The 19,084-nt window shown below is 41.5% G+C and overlaps 2 protein-coding genes across 9 annotated transcripts in view; both read left to right on the top strand.

Annotated features, from left to right (window-relative positions):
• Positions 1 to 7,078, top strand: part of ZBTB38 (zinc finger and BTB domain containing 38) — a 26,881-nt gene extending 19,803 nt beyond the window's left edge. For all 8 annotated transcript variants that reach the window (XM_033068867.2, XM_033068869.2, XM_033068870.2 and 5 more), the window contains one exon: positions 160 to 7,078. In XM_033068867.2, the coding sequence (XP_032924758.1) occupies positions 160 to 3,726 (3,567 nt within the window). In that variant the 3' untranslated portion in view covers positions 3,727 to 7,078. The remainder of the gene's footprint in view (positions 1 to 159) is intronic.
• Positions 7,079 to 9,157: 2,079 nt separating this feature from the next.
• Positions 9,158 to 19,084, top strand: part of RASA2 (RAS p21 protein activator 2) — a 43,018-nt gene continuing 33,091 nt past the window's right edge. The window contains exons 1-2 of the mRNA XM_033068478.1: positions 9,158 to 9,238; positions 15,325 to 15,430. Of these exons, the coding sequence (XP_032924369.1) occupies positions 9,178 to 9,238; positions 15,325 to 15,430 (167 nt within the window). The 5' untranslated portion in view covers positions 9,158 to 9,177. The remainder of the gene's footprint in view (positions 9,239 to 15,324; positions 15,431 to 19,084) is intronic.

Below are 19,084 nucleotides of genomic sequence, written 5' to 3' on the forward strand. Positions count from 1 at the left end.
TGAAATATTATGACAAAACTTTACTCATTTTTAAACTTTAAGTTAATAAACTACAAATATATATACAATATAGAGCTATAACTGTATTATCTGTACAGCTTAATCTGTAACTGAAGTGGATGAAAAATGCCTTCTAATTTACTTTTTTTTCTCTTATAGATGACAGTCATGTCCCATTCAAAGGATCTCAAGGACGACTTCCACAGTGACACTGTACTTTCCATTTTAAATGAGCAGCGCATTCGGGGTATTTTGTGTGATGTCACCATAATCGTGGAGGACACCAAATTTAAAGCCCATAGTAATGTGCTGGCAGCTTCAAGCCTTTACTTTAAAAACATTTTTTGGAGTCGTACTATCTGTATTTCAGGTCACGTACTGGAGTTAGATGATCTCAAAGCTGAAGTGTTTACAGAGATACTGAATTACATCTACAGTTCCACAGTAGTTGTTAAGAGGCAGGAAACTGTAACGGACCTTGCAGCTGCAGGGAAAAAACTGGGAATATCATTTCTAGAAGATCTTACGGATGTGAATTTTTCAAGTTCCCCTTGTCCGTATTCATACTGTGTTAATGAAAAAGGGACCGTCAAAGAGGAAAGACATGAAAAGCGACATGAAGATTCTGCTGTGACAAATGGACCACGAATTACAAATGCATTCTCAATTTTTGAAACAGAAAGCAATTTGTTTTCTCCCCTTGATTTGAGGGCCAGCTTTAAAAAGGTATCTGAGACGATACAAGCTCCTAACATTGGCCTTGACAGAAGTGATGTGTGCAAAGATGCTGAGCCAGCCAGTACTTTGGCTGAACACTCCTATGCAGTTTCTTCTGGGGGAGATACTTCACAAGGAGCACCTTTTGTTGACCAGGAGATCAGCCCTTCATACCAGGTGGGTGAGGACCGCTGTGAAAATCACCAAGCCACTCCAGTCATTCAGCAGGGAAAACAAGCAGGTAGTACTCCTAAGTCAGCCTTTAAGCCCCAGGGTACTGGTTTGGCTGTAGCAAAAGTACCTGCTTCTACTGTAAGCACTGCAGAAGCCCAGCATGAAGCAGTTACTGATCAGACAATTACTTCCTTACCAAAATCTCAGAATAAAGCAGGAGATTTGCATCTATCCAGAGAAGAGGAAAACGCTTCTGCTAAGGTCTCTGCATCTGGGGCGACTGTCGCTCCACCTGTTTACAGTTGTAACTGTTGTGCAAAATCATTCAATGACCGGGTGTTACTCACTGCTCACCTTCAGCTCCATTCAGAGCATCAGGAAACTTTCATATGCAAATACTGCAGCAAACAATTTGCGAATCTAAATGTACTGGAAAGTCACAAACGAGTCTGCATGAGATCAAGTAACTTACCGTCTCACAATGGAAATGAACAAAATTTTGCCGGTAACTGTACTGCTACAGAGGGACAGAACGGAAGTTCCTGTGCGAACACAGAGCCTCTGTTGTCTGAGAACAGTACCACTGATTGTTCTAATGCAAACTGCACTTTACCAGAAACGGATCATTTGGTTAAAGTCGTTGATGGGCAGGTATTATACACTTGTGTTGTCTGCAAGCGTAGTTATGTCACATTGTCCAGCCTTCGAAGACATGCAAATGTGCATTCCTGGAGAAGAACATACCCTTGTCACTACTGCAATAAAGTCTTTGCGTTAGCCGAGTATCGCACCAGACATGAGATCTGGCACACTGGAGAAAGGCGCTACCAGTGCATTTTCTGTCTGGAGACCTTCATGACTTACTATATACTGAAAAATCACCAGAAGTCTTTCCATGCAATTGACCATCGCCTGTCAGTAAATAAAAAGACAGCCAATGGGGGTTTAAAACCAAGTATGTACCCATACAAACTGTATCGACTCTTACCTATGAAGTGCAGGCGACTGCCTTATAAATCCTATCGGAATTCTTCCTATGAAAATGTTCCAACAAGTACCCAGGCTAATGAAACTGCTTCTACTAACTGTTTCATTCCAAGTTCTCTTAGCTCTGAGTTACCACCGCTGAATTTTCAACATGGTATAGTGTCAAATAACAGACCTCTGGCCTTGGATAGATCTTCATGTAATGATACAGCATCTTCCACAAATACTCAGAATTCCTCTTCCTGGGGAGTAGGCATTTTAAATTCTGAACTGCAGAGGGACTTTTTCCCAGCTGAAAAAAGAGTTTCCACTTCTGCAAATGACTCAGGTGATTGCTCAGTTGTGTCTTCAGCTAATGGGAATGAAAATTCAACCTCTGTCATCAGTTACAGCAGCTCTGCGCCCTCTGTTATAATGCACAGTAGCAGAGTTTCATCAGTAATAATGCACAGTAAAACAGTCACTTCCATAGAAAAGACTAAGGCAGAATCTTCCAATAACCTACCCAGTCAGTCAGTAAGTGATGACTGTAAGTATGGGTCGGATAATTATGGGAAGTGCAATACAAAATCAAAAACTATTAAGGAGAAAAAGAAAACACCACTGTACAACAGAACAGAAGCAGCTGAGGATATGCAGCACATGACAGGATCTGGAGGTTCATGTAGCAAAACTACGAATACTGTCCAAGAGTCCAGTAAAACTGAAACATACATTGCAAAGCCTGCCTTGCCTGGAACATCTGCTGACAGCAACGTTGCACCTCTTTGTCAGATAACAGTAAAAATTGGTAATGAAGCTATTGTAAAAAGACATATATTAGGATCCAAATTGTTTTGTAAAAGGGGCCGAAAATCCAAACATGAGTCCAAACAGGACAATCTCATTGAAGAACCAGAAATGGAGGTCAAAGATAAAAGCCCATCTAGACTCTACAGCTCAGAATGCCTGGAGATGACAGAAATGTGTGATGATGTTAGTGACCAGGATTCCAGTGATAAACCCTGGAGACCTTACTATAATTACAAACCAAAAAAGAAATCCAAACAGCTAAGAAAAATGAAAAAGACCAAGTGGAGGAAAAAACATGGAAGCAAGAACACCGGTGTGGAAAGCCACAACACATGCAATCGAGAGTATGCACTCAGGAATGCTCCCGAGGAAAAGGTGGTCAGCCAGGAGGAGAACACAGAAATGCCTAATCTTCATTGTGAGCTCTGTGAAAGAGACCAGTCTTCCACAGCTGAAGCTCAAGAACACGTACACTGGCATGTAGCTGCTTCAAAGCCTTACATCTGTGAGTTATGCCAAAAACAATTTCAAAGTCCATCCACTTTAAAAATGCATATGAGGTGTCACACTGGGGAAAAGCCCTACACTTGCAAAACCTGTGGTAAATGTTTCTCACTTCCTGGAAATCTACAGAAGCACGAACGTATTCACCTGGGTGTCAAAGATTTTGTCTGCCAATATTGTAATAAGGCATTCACTTTAAATGAAACACTCAAAATACATGAAAGAATTCATACTGGAGAAAAACGCTACCACTGTCAGTTTTGCTTTCAGAGCTTCTTGTATCTTTCTACCAAAAGGAACCATGAGCAAAGGCACGTACGTGAACATAATGGAAAAGGATATGCTTGCTTTCAGTGCCCCAAAATTTGCAAGACTGCAGCTGCTCTGGGAATGCACCAGAAGAAACATCTATTCAAAAGTTCAGGTGCACAAGATAGAAAAGAACAGTTTTGCAATGAAAGCACTAAACTTTTGGAAAATCCACATTTCCTTGGCTCAGGAGGAAGTGAAGTGAAAAATACACAAAATGTAACTCCAGAAGTTACACTCTGAGTGACAATTGTGCAAAACAGAAGAAAAATCCAAAACTATATATTGGAGAAGATAAAGATGTATTGAATGGGGAAATGTATCAGGTCAAATTTCTTCTTCTAAATGTGTGTCAATATATGCAAAAAAAAAAAAACAGAGAAAAACTAGTATTTGCAATAATACAAATTTAATTTGGAACACCCCAAATACATTTGCCACAGCAAACTCTAGCATAGAGGGAAAGAAAAATGACCAACCCACACCCTTCTACTTAATGTTACAAGAAACTAGTCACTGAACTATTTTTTAGTTCTGGTTTTGAGTCAGAATCATTTGAAGCAAAAGAAACAAATAGATTCATGGTGTATTCTGTAGAAGAAATTTTTGCTACAGAAACCACATACTGCATTTTTTTAAACAAAAATAATGTGTTTATAAAGGAAATAATTGTAATCTTGTGTATTCTAAAGTGAAGGTGAGATTGTTTCATGGGCTTGGGTGTGCCGAATTACATTTGAGTTCTGCCATGCTTTTCTGTAACTCAGCTTTTACAAAACATATTCAGGAGTTTAAACTACTGTTTTCCATATTCAGTTTTGTAGTTATCATAATAACTGTTAAGTCTGAGTGCTGGTGTAAGAAGTATATATATCTCTGAGACATTTATTAAAGGTTCAGTGGGACTTGCTATAGCCAGTCTTCCAAAATGCATAAATCCCCATGTCAGTGGCCTAGTGACCTCTTCAGGTGCATTGGTCTAAAGAAAATTGTTGTCGTGAAACAGAAATCGTGTATAGAAATGTCCACCTCCTGGTGGCTCTGCAACTCTTGTCTTTTAGTAATCTAGTTCTTCTCAACAGAAGGACATGCAGACAGAATTTTTCTTCTCGTCCTGGAATAATGCCTGGACACAAACAATAGAGCAACTCCCCGTAAATACTTTGATTTTGAGAGGAGTAGGTAAATAAGATTCCTGCTTCCATATATATCCCTGAAGCTATCCCTCTGCATAAAACAGGTACTGGGCCAGTTTGTGGGATTCCCTGTCATCTCCATGCCCTTAAATGTAGTATTTAATCTTCAGATGTCCCTGCTCAGTGATCTACCAACCATTCCAGCAATGTCCTGTGGCCACAGCAGAGACAGGCCAGGAGCGGGCTGCTGGAGGGGAAGGAGCGTTGGCCTTCCTGCCTCCCTCATCCTGCCACACCGAAGGGTTATGGTGAGCCTTGCAGCTGCACAGTTCACCATGAACTAGGAGAACAGGCTTCTGAAAAACAGTACCTAAATATCCCAGTTAATACCATTTTGTGGAAGTGTGATTCATTTTAACTGAGATGTTTAAAGTCCAAGCGGTGTATGTCTGCAAGTTGCATTTTATAGGATAGGGCTCTCTTGTACCATATCTGCATTTCCAATAGTCATGTACGTTCATCCCTGTGAAATGTTAAAAAATTAACTCACAGCAAGGGTTAGTGATTCTCGACTTCATTCTCCGTGATGGTTCACAATTTGTTACTTAACTTCGTCTTGAATATTTTCAAAGAAACTATAGCTTGGGTACAATGAAACTAAATTGAAATGATAATACAGTATTGATTGAAGTAATAATACAGTCCACTTACTCTGTCACTGGTGAATGCTATGGACCCTTGGAGAAATTCTGGTTTCATGGCAGCTTTGGTTCCATTTAAATAAGGATAATAGAATAATAAACACAAGAAAGTGTAATGATGTTTCAAAGAAAGTACACAAAGATACCTTCTAAGTGGACTTGTATGGTGATAAATATAGACCAAAGCAAATAAGGTAGAATATTTATAAATACAAAGATAATTTTACAAATATTTTATATAACTGTATAGTTCATAAGAAGAATATTGTTAGCTTGTGTTAGGTTTGGGGGGGGTTTGTATATTTTGATAACACAACGACTTTGTAACTCTGTATATTCTCTACAGTTTATAGCAAAGCAGTTTTAAGATGGCAATGTCATGTTTATAGTTCAATTGTGGCACTTTTACTACAAGTAACATGTTGCAGTAATGAATCAAATATTAATGACCAAATTAGAATTAAAGTAAGTGTAAGAGAAGGTAAATACTATACGTTGTCAAAGACTGTAATTTGCTACATAATCGCATCTGTATTTTTGTTTAGAAGAAAATATTAAATGCAGATGTTAAGGATTGATAAAGAGTCTAATTTTATTTTTAGAAAGAGTGATTATAACTCTGATTTTGCTTAATTAAAATAACATATTCCTATTTTTCTCTAAGTCTCTCCATTTTTTAAATTGTTTTAATACTTACATAACGTATATGATCCACAGGTACATATCTTCTAATAGTTGTTTCAGTGGAAGATTAAGCAACACAGTTACTGAGTAGTTCCTGCATTAAGGTCAGAACAGTGAATGGACAACATGCCAGTGCTCAAGGGAAGTGATGGTATCTCCTGGCATCATACAGGGTGAATGCAATACAGAAGAGAATCTACCTGCTCAGAGGGCTGGAAACAGGTGAACTGTGTTTAATACTTTGCAACATTTTTATGTGCTCATCAGGACCTGAAACTTGAAAAATTATTTTCAAATCTGCTATTAACTTTGTCGTGTAGATTGTGTGTTTTACACACACTACGTTTTTGGGCTTCTGTCAAGAAATACAGTTCAAAATGCAAATACATAATTACATATGAAAATATGAAGATACATACAAAATAGAAGACTACGTGTATTCAAAGTACTTCCCCCTTCAGCTAGGTGTCGCTCGTCTGTAACCTGCATTAAAAAGCGAACTTAAGCTAATTTATGCACGTCATTTTGGGATGGTTGTCAGGAGAGATTAAATAACTAAAAAAGGTTAGAAGTTTGCTAATTGTAATAAAACCTTTTTTCTCTATTTGAAATGCTAATTAAAAAGGCAAGTAGAACATCATGAAGTTTGTGCATCTAAACATAATGTTAGTGAGTCCTCATTTATGATACATCCGAAGTTAGAACAAATGTAGTAAATGATACTGCTGTCTTCTGTGGAATGAGAGTGCATGACAGCTTGAACAACAGGCAGAAGCATTTGAAGTAAGCTCCTATGTGTTATCATGACTATTATTTGTTCTAAACTTCCTTAACACTGCAGCTATCACTGACAGTTCAGCACCTTGGCTGTGAGGTTCTCTCACAAGAAGCAAAGATCCCCCATGGTTCATCCCCATTGTTAAATGAAGAAATCCTTCTCATAAACTTGCAACTCAGCACACCAGTGTTTGTTTTAACCATGTCTTAGCTGCGCAGACCTGCCTGTCATACCAATACTCTTAAAATGTAACTTTAAAAGAGGCCAAAAATAAATGTTATGTAATTGAAGCAGTATACTGAATATGGGCTGTTAGACTAAAGCAAAACTTTTCTTAAAAATAAAACTGCGTCCGTGCAGTGGCAAAACTTGAATGGATAATGCAAGTCAGTGCTTTAAATAAAGCCGATGGAAGTTAAAACTGTAAACCCCAGCTGTAGTCGTAAGGTTTGAGAGAATATGGAGGCAGTAGAGTCATTCTGCCTTCTAAAGTGTGGCAATGCACAGTTCAAGCCCACATCGCCATTCTCAGGGTGCTGCCCTGCTGCTTTCCCAGATCAAAGCTCTGACTCTGCCCAGGTGAACCTCAGTTCACCAGCCAGACAGGGCAGCCAGCCTAGACAGCCAACTGTAGATAATCAAATCCTCAATTTGTGCTGTAGAGGAACCTCTCATTTCCAAGAGGTTAAAATTCAGCTTATGCAAACTCATGTCTTTGTCAGGTTTAGGTTTTGCATTCACACAAATTCACCTGTTACTGGTGTGAGGAAGCAGTTTATACCCCACCACACTACCCTGCTTGCCTTGAAACACTATCTGTCCTTCCCCAGCCACAATGTAGAGTGTGGGGATGAGGAAGGAATGTCACCACTGCTGAAGAAGCAGTGGGGGAGAGGTTGGATGCAGGAAAAGCCTGCATCAAGAAATTATGACAGCTTGTATGGCTCCACACCATACCATAATGAAAGCAGTAAGATTTGTGCAGGAAAAATAAAAAATGGCCAGAGCACCGCAGTAGGGGACGAAAGTTAGAGACAATGACATGTGCTGGCTTGCAACTTTCCAAATTTCCCTTTAACAGCAGGACAGGCTGAAGAGGGCCTTTTTGTGTAAAGTGAAGAAACTAGTCCTGCACTGCTTCCTGAAACAGCCTTAGCCAGCTGAACTACCTGTGTGTTAAGATAGGTCAGTCACTAAAGGCTTTCACCAGACTCCGTGCCTAGAGGGTGTGGAACAGATGTGCCCTCAGTTCGAGCCGGAGTGACACGGACACGGACGTGTCACCTGCAGCCAATGGCTGGGTGGATTGTGCAGGCCCAAGACAGGCGCCCACCACCAATGCAGGACCGGGATGAAGTTCAGGTGTAAGCCAGATTCCGGAGTTTCACATTAGGATTGATGTCTTCAAGAATCCATGGTGGAAAACGTGATGCAAAGGCCCTTCAGTTCTTGATGAAGGCGAGCTGCTGCAGCCTGCAAACACGTCTGGGAGTTGTGTGACTCCTGAGGGAAGCCCTGCCTGTGGCATTCCGCAGGCAGCACGACACCTGCTCCTGGGGCAGTGCTGGCAGCCGAGCCATTTCCTACTTGTTCCATGGCATTTCTCACACGGCCGAGCAGCTGAACGCGAACTAGTGACAGCAGAGGAGATCCAAGGGCGCCTGTGTCGTGCTTTGCACAGGGACAGGCGCTTGGCACACCGCAGACCAAATTGGCTGGACCTGCCATCGTTCCATTTAATGTGCCTGCCTGCCATTTAATGTGACCAATGTCAGCACAGAGAACGCAGCGTTCTGTGTTCTGCCGAGCCCTCTGCCCCGCTGGGAGGCACAGATCCACATAACCGATTAGGTTGGAAAAGACCTCTGAGATCACTGAGTCCCACCTACGACCCACCACCACCTCGTCAACCAGACCCTGGCCGTGAGTGCCACGTCCAGTCCTTCTTTAAACACCTCCAGCCAGGGACGGTGACTCCACCACCTCCCTCGGCAGCCCATTCCACTGTCTTATCACCCTTTCTATGAAGAATTTCATCCTAATGTCTAATCTGAACCTCTTCTTGTACAGCTTAAGGCTATGTCCTGTTTTCCTGACTATAGAGCAGGGGAAGGGGCGGTCAGGGAAGCTCCGGGACCGGCCGAGCCCCCCGGCGCCGAGCACGGCGGAGCCCCAGGCGGGCGGGAGCGCGGGGTGCCGGGCCGCGGGCGGAGCCCCCTCACAGCGCGGCGGAGCCGCCCCAGCGCAGGCACCGCGCCCCCCGCCCGGCCCGGCCGGCGCTGCCCGCGGGCGGCGGGGGCGGGCCGGGGGCGGGGCCGGGCCGGGCCGATCCTTCTCTCCCTCCCTCCCTGCCCCCGCGGCGCTGCACTGCGCAGGCGGCGGCGGCGCTGGCGCGATGGCGGCGGGAGACGGCGGCGACGAGGTGCGGGTGCTGCAGAACCTGCGGGGGAAGATCTGTAAGTGCGGCGCTGCGGTGGGGCCGAGCGCCCGGGGCCGCCGCGCTCGGGTGTCGCTCCTGCTTCGGCTCCCGGCCCGGCCCCGCTGCTGCCGCCGCTCCCGCCCCGCGGCGAGACGGGCGGGCGCTGGCGCGGCGGCCCTGGAGGCGGCGGGGCGGGGGCGGGAGCGGGAGGGCGCGGAGGGGCCGCGGAGGGGCCGCGGCCGCCGCGGGCCGGGTGCGGGCCGGGTGCGGGTCGGGCCGCGCTGCGGCCGCCCCGTGGCGGGGCTTTGTGGCGGCAGCGGCGACACGTGCGGGGCTGGGCCGGGGTCTGCGCGCCCCGGGCGGGATGGGGGGCTGAGCGGGTGAATGGGTGGATGGCTGGATGGATACATGGACGCGGCGGGCTGCGGGGGCCCGGAGTGGCAGGAAGCATCCGTGGCTTTGAGGGATCCCTGGAGTCAGCGGGCGAACAGAAATGCCCCCTCCCGCCCGGTCCTCGGGCATCAGAATCTGTTTGTCAGGCTGAAATTGCGAAATTAGCGATGTGCAGGAAGTTGGTGGTGAAGGGCTGTTCTGGAAGCGGTCACCAGTACTCCCGTGCCTCTGTGCAGCGTGTGTGCGAGCGGGCGGAGGCGGAGAGAGAGGCCGGTGGCCTTATTTTGGTGGCTGGGAAGTGCTGACTGCCAGTAGCGATAGCCTCGGTAACGTGGGGAGCCGGCGGATGGGCTGGGAGGAGGGCTGGGGAGGCGCGCAGATAGTGCGGTGCTGCTGGGGAGCACTTCAAAGCGAATGGGAGAACAGGATGTGCGGCGGCTTCCTGAGGGGTATCGGAGTACATTCATACCGCTCGGACGCGGCCCGGTTGTTTCCTTTCTCACGCTGCCGATCGACTTTTTTGAGAATGAAGCGAAACAAGTTGAATCGGGCATGGCTCTGGGGTTGAGAACCGGTTGTGAAAACATATTGAAGGATTAGGTTTGGTGGAGGAGTGGAGTCGTGTTTACTTAAATATCGTCATGCAGCCTAGATGTATTTACTGTGTCTTCAGTAAATAGAAGACTGGGTCATGAAAACAGGAGATGGCCTGGAGTGGAGCTGGAGGTGCTCTCACTCCGAGGTGTGGTTGGGTAGGTAAGGCTGAACACACATTGAGATCTGCTGCTGTTAGCAATTAGCAGACAGTACAGGCCAGCGCACCTTTTAAAAAGCATACTGTTAGTTTTGGGGTTAAAGCATGAATTCATAGAATCATAGGGTTATGAAATTATTTGTTTTGGAAAGGACCTTAAATATCATCTCATTCCAATGCTGCTGTCATGGGGCAGGGACACCTGCTAGACCTTCTCAGAGCTCCATCCAGCCTGGTCTTTAGCACTTCCAGGGATGGGGCTTCCACAGCTTGTCTGGGCAACCTGTACCAGCACCTCACCACTCTCAGAGTCAAGAATTTCTTCCATATATTTAAACTAAATTTCCACTCTTTCAGTTTGTTCCCATCACTCCTCATCCTGTCCCTGCAGTTCCTGATCAAGAGTCCCTCTCCAGCTTCCCCCATGAGATATTGGAAGGTTGTGTGGACACAACCTTCTCCAGGCTGAGCAGCCCCACCTTTCTTAATCTGTCTTCAGTAATCTCTAGCAACCAATGCTTTATGTATTCCGTAGGAAGCAGGTCATAGTACTCCCTAGGAAGGACTATGACCTGCTGCCTAGGAATACATGAGAAGTTGGTTGCTAAAAATTATTGAAGCTGGCTTTTTTTTGATACTATTCTGCTTCCTATCTTTTGTCATAAGGTTTTGTCAACACTGCACTACACAACATTCAGTGAGTTTTGGGATACTTGAACTTGATGAAAGTTTTCTAATAAGCATTAAAAGACAAAGCAAAACATCTTGAGACTTATGTTGAAACCAGTTTTATTGTCCCATTTATGCATTATGGATTGAGCCTGTGATTGTATGGTAACTTTGAATATTCAGTGAACTGGCAAAAGTGTTGGTAAACTGAGGATTATGACCTTTTTCCTGGGGAATATATGAGAAGTTCATTGCTAAAGGTGGATCTGTAAGAATCCATTTGAAAAATGAGTGGAAGTAACAGTTGCAATAAAAGACATGTCTTGAAACAGTGTGAAAATCTTTTGTAAACCTACTTATTTCTTCTAAGGAAACGAAAACTGTTTAAAAACTCATGGAGTTAAATATTCTGTAGAGGCTTGGGAACCCTCTGATGCCTAGAAGCTCTTTTAGCTTCTTTGCACAACAAATACTGTGTTGTTTTCACTTCTTGGTAGTAGTTTGATAATGTCTTTTTTGGGGGAAAACCCTCTGAATGAATAATAAACAAATGCAATAACGTAATCCTCCTTGATCTGGAGGGATTAGCAATAGCAGACCTCACTTTGGAAAGCTGATGTTCATAGTCTGAAGGAATTCCTTATAGCATGTCCCTTACAAGGAGATTAGGTTTTGGTGCCAAGCTTTGCTGCAATTAAAACTTGACACTGACTCGTTTTATGTGTGTTGCATGAGAGAACATGGTAGTTTTAATGAGGTAATGTCAGTTCTGTGTAATTCTGCATGTATAGAAAACACCATCTGCAGGAAGTTGTTATTTATACTGTGTTTATCAATGCACATATTGGTGGCAAAATCTAAATTTAGTGATGTTATACAAATCATGACCCCAGATTTAGAATTGAGACGTTCTTAAAGGTGGCTTAAGCAGCCATTGCATACCTAGCAGTGAAGAACCTGAGTAAGGACACTTTTGCCGTCCCTGGTACCCTGTTTTTGTGGGCTGTCAGTGATTGCCACCAGTTTTCAGGTGAGGTGAGATGAGCTGATCTTGCCTGTTTAAGACACTGTAATATTTTTAGAAAATGCAATATTACTCTTAAACAGAAAAATCCAGCACAAGACTGTTTCCTTTTTGACAGTGCTTTTGTATTGATTGCTCTATTTTATGTGCCATAATAAAGATATGTGGTGTCAGGTAGCTTTAGGCATATCTTGTAGTGTAGTGTTTCAGGCTGTGGCTTCTGTTTTCATTTTATTCCATACAGAAATACAGTAAGTGATTTTAGTTGCCTTGATCTTTGGAGTGTTTACTAAAACCTGCATTAGTGAAGCACTTGGAAAAATTTCCCTGTTGTCTCCTAGAGCTAATTTGACAAAATCAGGATGCATTCTTTTTCAAACTTGCACTGTGTTTTTAACAGTGTGTGGTTATCTTGGATTATGCTGCACTCCTGGAGTGGAATTTATTGTTGCCGTATAATATGTTTAGTCCTGCTCTGAAGCAAATACTTCAGAGTTTGTGTGCATAAATGTCTTCCTGCAGGGACCCAGAACAAAGAAATTTAGAAGATGGACACTAATTGCACACTTTTACTCGACAGAGGATATTACATATATGCACTGAAAATGTAAACATTTGAGCAGGTATCTGATGTTGCTATTTGATTTTTATGCAACCATTATAGCCTTAGGTTTCTCAGAAAAAGGAAGACATAGTGTAATTGAAGACTTGAGCCTTTTAATTTTTTTAAAGGAAATAAGCTTCTTGGAAGGGTTGGATCACTCTCCCACAGTCACAGATACTAAGAGGTGTTAGAAAGGATGTGAAATCTAATGCTCTGTATTTTACCTGACAAGTGCTCTGAGGTTCTTTTTAGCTCAGGATTGAGGATCCTCTTCCGACCAAAAGTTTGTCTGTGTTTTAAAGCCAGAGAAATGCGCTACAAAATAAAGGTTTTTAACCCATTAGAAAATCACAGAATATTTTGTGTTGAAAGGTACTCACAAGGATCATCAATTTTAGCTCTTAAGTGAATGGCTCATACGGGGATTGAACCTACAGTGTTCCTAGCACCATGCTCTAACCAACTGCAATCAAAACTGGTATTTTGTGTATTCCTCTGGGTGGAAAGTTCCTTTTAAAATGAAAAACTGCACTATAGTATACATACAAATTGTGAATTATTCTGAAATATTTCATTTTTACTCCTTTTAAGAAAATATGAAACAATAATAACTGTAATTTCCTTTCAAAGTCCAGTGTGCTGTGCCTTTACTGTGGTGATTAAATAATGTTATATTTTAAATATTGTATGAGAAAATAGGGCAGTGCCAAGTATTAACTAAAAAATAAAGATTCTTCTCAGGAACAGCTGACACATGCAGTTTATGCTTATTAATTACAAACGTTTGGAATCAGAAACTCTCTGGCAATTGCATCCAGATTGATGAATTGCTTTTTATATGTTGGATGTTTTATTAAATTAGCTCTTCCCTAAAAAAAAAGAAATTAAGGCAGTGGTAATCTGATGCTTTTCTTGGTATTCCTACTGTATCTCACTTAAGGCTAACTTGGAGTTTAGTCCATCTTTGGAGTCTAAAACCATTAAAACCAGGTTCTGTTCATGTCTCTCAATCTGTCAACATGAAGTGTGGCGTTTAAAAATAATGTGTATACTTCCTCCTCTCCTGCAGCCAAGTTGATGAAAAGCTTGTTGATGCTTCTGAGAGCACAGATTTTAACTGTGGAAGTTCCTTAAGTGTCTGTTTGTGCTTTCCATCAGTGTATGTATCCCTGACCTGGAAAATGTCATGATTGAAGTTCAGGCTGTGTTCCTGTTAAACTCTCATGTTCTCTGCTCAGAGACAGTTGGGGCAGCCTTGCTAGTGCAGGGCATTACTTAACTTCCAGGACTGTAATAGGTTAACCTAAATTAACCATCTAACACAAAAAGAGTATGGATGAAAGAGAAAATAGAACTTTGATTTTACATCTTACCAGCATAGAGAATAAAACTTACTCACTGTGCTTCATATCTGCATTTTTAAAAAATAAACATGTATGACATTTCAAATCTAGTTTAAAACACTGCTTTCTGAAAGGTCTTGTGATATTCAGACATAAAAGTAATTAAAACTCAATACTTTGATGTACTTATCCTATTTTTAATATCTTATATAAATAGATAATGTTTAGATAGAGTTGATTCTACATATCATCAGGAGAGGTATTCTCACCAACAGGCAAGGATGGACACTGCTGTGAGGGGACCTGGCCAAGACCTAATGCAATTCTGGTTGCCCATGGTTTGGACAACCAAGTGGAACAGGGACAGATCACCTGCTCTGTTTAGGAGCCTCTCATGGGAGAGAGTATCAGGAAAGTTTGTCAGTTCTTTTAGCAAATAAAAGGTGGAAAGGGTCTGTTTGCTGTCTTCAGATATTCAAAGGGGGAAGAGACATCTGGGCAGAAAGTCACTCTTTAATCTTGAGAACAGTGTTACTATAAATTAATGTAGATGTCTGTAGCATTTGGATTTTGGAAGAGCTTTCCAACTTCAGCTGGTTTTAGCTGTGATTGCTTAGAGAGAACAATTTCCTAAGAGACCTGCCTTATGTCCAGCATGTAATTACAGTGGCCTAGATTCAATACCCAGCAGATCTTTGTATTCTTGTGCTGCCAATCTTTCTTTTTTATTAGAAACTTCCTTTTCTTCTTTTCCATGTTGCATTGAATTAGGAGGTGATTATTTCCCTCTTCTGCTAGGTAGGAAAAAATGAACAGTACTCATGAGGGATATATTTTCAAAGGCTCAGCCAACTCAAAATCTGGCATTCATTGTGGAAAATGAAATGAAGATTTGATGGGCAAGTTCTTATTAATCAGCTTCCTTTAGCCAAAGTATTTGCAGAGAAAATACCAAGTGAACAACAGCTCAGGCAGATCATGTCTTGGTGTTATGACCTAATGCCATATGACCTCAGGCTGTGAGTGTCTCAGATTTAGCAAGTTGTGCAGGGTCAAGCCAGAGATGAGACCTTTCAAGGGAAAGTGCAGGTGCTGCAGGAAGTGGTGTTCATGAGTCAGAGCATGTCTTTTCCCATTGACTCTCATTCCATGTGAAGCTGGATGTAGCAACTTCCCTGCCCTCTTGAAGCTTACGAATTGCAAATTAATATCAAAATGCATTCTGAATGGAAAAGTAAATTTTTTGAACACAGTAAAACTGTAACATTATTGTACCTATTATTTTGGAAGTTTTCCCCTGCAATATTTATGGTATTTTTATTTTTTTTATTTACAGATGATGCCAAACACTTAGTACCCAACAAAATGAGAGACTTTTTCTGTACCATAAACTTGGACCAAGAAGAAGTTTTTCGTACACAGGTAGTTGAAAAATCTTTAAGGTAAGCTCAGTTTTTAAGTTGATATGATAAACAAGACTTCCCAATACCAGTGTGTATGGCTTTTGTTTGTACTACTCTAAAATGAGTACTGATTTGTGGCAGCTACTCAGAGATCTTACAGCGAAGCGTAAATCATGAGAGTGTTGCAAGAAGTTAAAATTGAGTCTTGTGAGCTTTTAAATGAAGTATGCTAGAATATACTTCACTATTACTCTATTTTGTTCCAGTGGGCAGTGCAGCAGTCTTTTTCTTACTAGGTTGTTTTTTCTAGGGAAAGAAATCTACTTGATACTTGTTCCCAGTGTCATTTCTGACTTCTGACAAGCAGTTTAACTGTATTGGTGGAATTCTGCTCTTACTGTGTATCTGGTAAAACCTGTTTCTAGAATGAAGGAACCACAACTTTGCCGTGCATGGGAGTTTTTTGTGCTGTGTGGTGTCCCCTGAACAGACCTTGTTTTCTCCTGTAATTCTTGTTCTGGGAACTGTAACAGGATCCATACAGAACGCCTTGCTTTGCTTCCCTGGGCACCATTTACTGTAGATTCTGCTGCTGTCTTAGAGCCTTAAAAAGAATTGAACAAAAAGTCAGAATGACGTAGCTGCAGTAGTGTAGGTGCTTTTATATCTCAAAACTCTGAAGTTCACGGAGTACCCAAAAAAGCCTCACTGCAGCTTCATTGTTCAGAATATCCGAGTGACAGTTTCAGTTATGTGGAGGTGACATTAAACCTTCCTTTCAAAACCCAGACAGTCTGTTCAAACACTTGAAAGTTTTCCTAATTCTTTTTTCCAATGGTTTTGTTGTTAGTGTTCGTTCTTTGGACTCTATCTCCAGATGTTTACAGGTGAGGAACAGCTCAGATGGCAAACTTAAGTAGGGAATTTAATTTTTTCAGAACATAATTTCAGAGCCTCCTTATGCTTCTGCATGAAAAGCAAATGCCACATATGTACAATTAGGAACAAATATTTTGCTTATATTCCTAAGTAGTCAGAGCCATAAAATTTTCAGAATTTAACAGGCTGCAGTTGAGATTGATTGATTACCAAAACAAAATCAATTTAGTAATCCTTCTGAGAAAAATGTTAAAGAGAATGTATTGCTAAAACAGAAACTTAAATTTTCCCCTTCAAATAGACAATAGTTTGATGAGCAAAAAAACCCCAATCCAACATATCTCTTGAAGACTTTGCTCTCTGATTTTCTTAGGGGAAACCCTAGAAGTTACTACTATGGTTGGAAACAAACCAGTGAAATGGGATAAAATAACTCCTCCTCTATTAGCAGCAACCAGAATTGGGTGCTTACACTTGATTGCTACTGTGTATGCAGTTATGAAGGTTGACTCTCATTCCAGAAACTTAATTACAGCATCTTGTTTTTTATTGCTTGTTAAACTAGAAACCATACTAACCTGGAGGTACAGGACAGGAGACGAAAGCTCCAATCTCTCTATAAATTAATTTTCAGTATGATGTAGTACAGTATAATTCTAGTCATAGATGCAACTTTGAATTTCATTATTTTGTTTCATATTATTTGCTTGCTTTTTCTTGCACATGTAATTCACAGTCTGTTTTTGTCACTGTATTATGGGTTGCAAATTTATACAAGTTGTAATCTAAATTTGAGTCTTGTGAATATCAACTAATTAAATGTCTGTGGAAGTAATTGTCACTATCATTAAAATTAGGTTTGACTACAGTGATTGAAAACTATTAAGAAGTGTATTTTTTAAATGTGCAAATAGTTTTGGCCTTCCACCAGCACTGGGAGAGTTGTTGGCGTGCAGATGTAAAACAAATTACTTTCCAAAGTTAAAAACACATGAATTAATACTGAAGTGAAAGAGGGGTATTTTGGCTAATGACTCAAGAAATATTTCCTGACGTGGTGTGGGATTTCTGTGGGTTCTGAAGAAAGAATTATTTTTTTCCCTTGGAAAGTTGAAAGAATATCTGTGAACCTCCTCAAATGTCTGTGGTCAAATATGAGGAACGGGTCGGGGAGCAGAAGGGAGTTGTGATATGTGTGTGTGTCCTCTTGTTTTTTGAAATTTCGACTAAATTCAGTTTCTTTTTTTCCCAACTCAATTTGTGGTGTAGTGCAAGGTTATAGCAGAAATGAATTCCTGTGTTGATGTTACCATTGCTTTTATTAACTGACAGGCTGGGCCATTGGTCAGTGTCCTCACAGAACTGCCAGGTTACTGTACCAAGGAAGGGAAGAGTAAAGGAGTGTGTTACACAGTGAAATTTAATCTTCTGTACTGCTGTAATCCAGTTCTTCCTGAATGGCAGTCTGGTCATCCTTTGAATTAGTGCTATCTTCTAATTTTGTATCCGTCACAGTCTTTAAAGTTCTTGCATCAAAGTCCCAAATGAAAGTACTAAACTGACTGAATCCCTGAGAAACAGGATGAGTGAGTTCCTCGTTTTAATTATTCCTCGCTGGTGTAAGGTGTTGTGCCCGGTCAGCCTATTCTGTATCTACCTAAGAATTTCTTTACTAATACGTTGTGTTCTTTACCTTAGATTTTCTCTCTCTACCTCATACTTTGCTGAAGAATCAACAACTGATAACTGCTGTAAATTTAGATAAAGAAAAATGTATCAACATGAGTAAAACAATGTATTACCTTCTATTTGTGCACGTACTGTTGACTTGTTCTTTCTTGCCTGATCTGGGATTTAATGTAGTGTTGAAGTCAAAATAATAATAAAGAATGTTAATGCCTGTTCATCCTTTGGGGGCTGGGGAATTTGTGTAGCTTAGGTGCAAGACAAAGATGCTAAATAGATTTTTGGAAGTTTCTGCTTATAGTCTCCATCCCAGCCTAATTATAATTGGATGCATGGAGTCCGATAGGTCCATTCAGAATAGGGACTTGAACCTCTGTCACTTGTTGGTGTACACTGCAGTCTGCTGTTCCCTTAAGATGTCTGTCTGAGGCTGAGCTAGAGCAGTTTCCCCTGACACCAGTGCCAGCTCATTCTCACACTCTTCACACCTTCTGCTGTGGTATCTTTTTGTTTGAACTGGTGCAACTGTATTTGTGTAGCTGTGAGGGGAAGCAGATCATGGATTTGACCTAAGTTTAAAATAAACCTTTGTTTCATCCTGGGTTTTGGTCTGAGTTATTGTGTCAATACAATTAAAATGAGCAGTGGTGGTAAGTTGAGGCTGTTTAGAGCTGCCCTGCTGCTAGAGGTAATGCTCATGAACCTTCAGTCATGGTGCTGACAAGAAGAACCCAACCCTTGTAATCAAAGCAGAATTTGTTGCCTTTGAAATAATAATAAAAAAATAAATATAAGAGCTGTAAAACCACAGCTGAATTTTTCACCTGAGAATTCTTAAACTATTTCTTGGTGTAGTGCAAAGGCTAATACTGATTTGTCTGCTTTGAAGCCTGTGGTAAAAGGTCTGTGTTTTAACAAAAAGAACATTTTCACTTCTGGAATTCCTTATAATGAATTCCTGCCCTTAAAGTTCTTGTTTCTAAAAATCTATTCTAGGCATTTGAAATACTAGATTTTTAAAGTTGTGTACTTTCCCACTTTTTAAGTTAGTTATCAGCTCTTCTTTTTAATTTATTTAATGAGCCATTGTCCTTGAGCATGGGGTGGTGTTTTCTATTTTGTGATTAT

Source organism: Catharus ustulatus, chromosome 10 (assembly GCF_009819885.2).
Source record: "Catharus ustulatus isolate bCatUst1 chromosome 10, bCatUst1.pri.v2, whole genome shotgun sequence".
NCBI classification, from domain to species: Eukaryota; Metazoa; Chordata; class Aves; order Passeriformes; family Turdidae; genus Catharus; species Catharus ustulatus.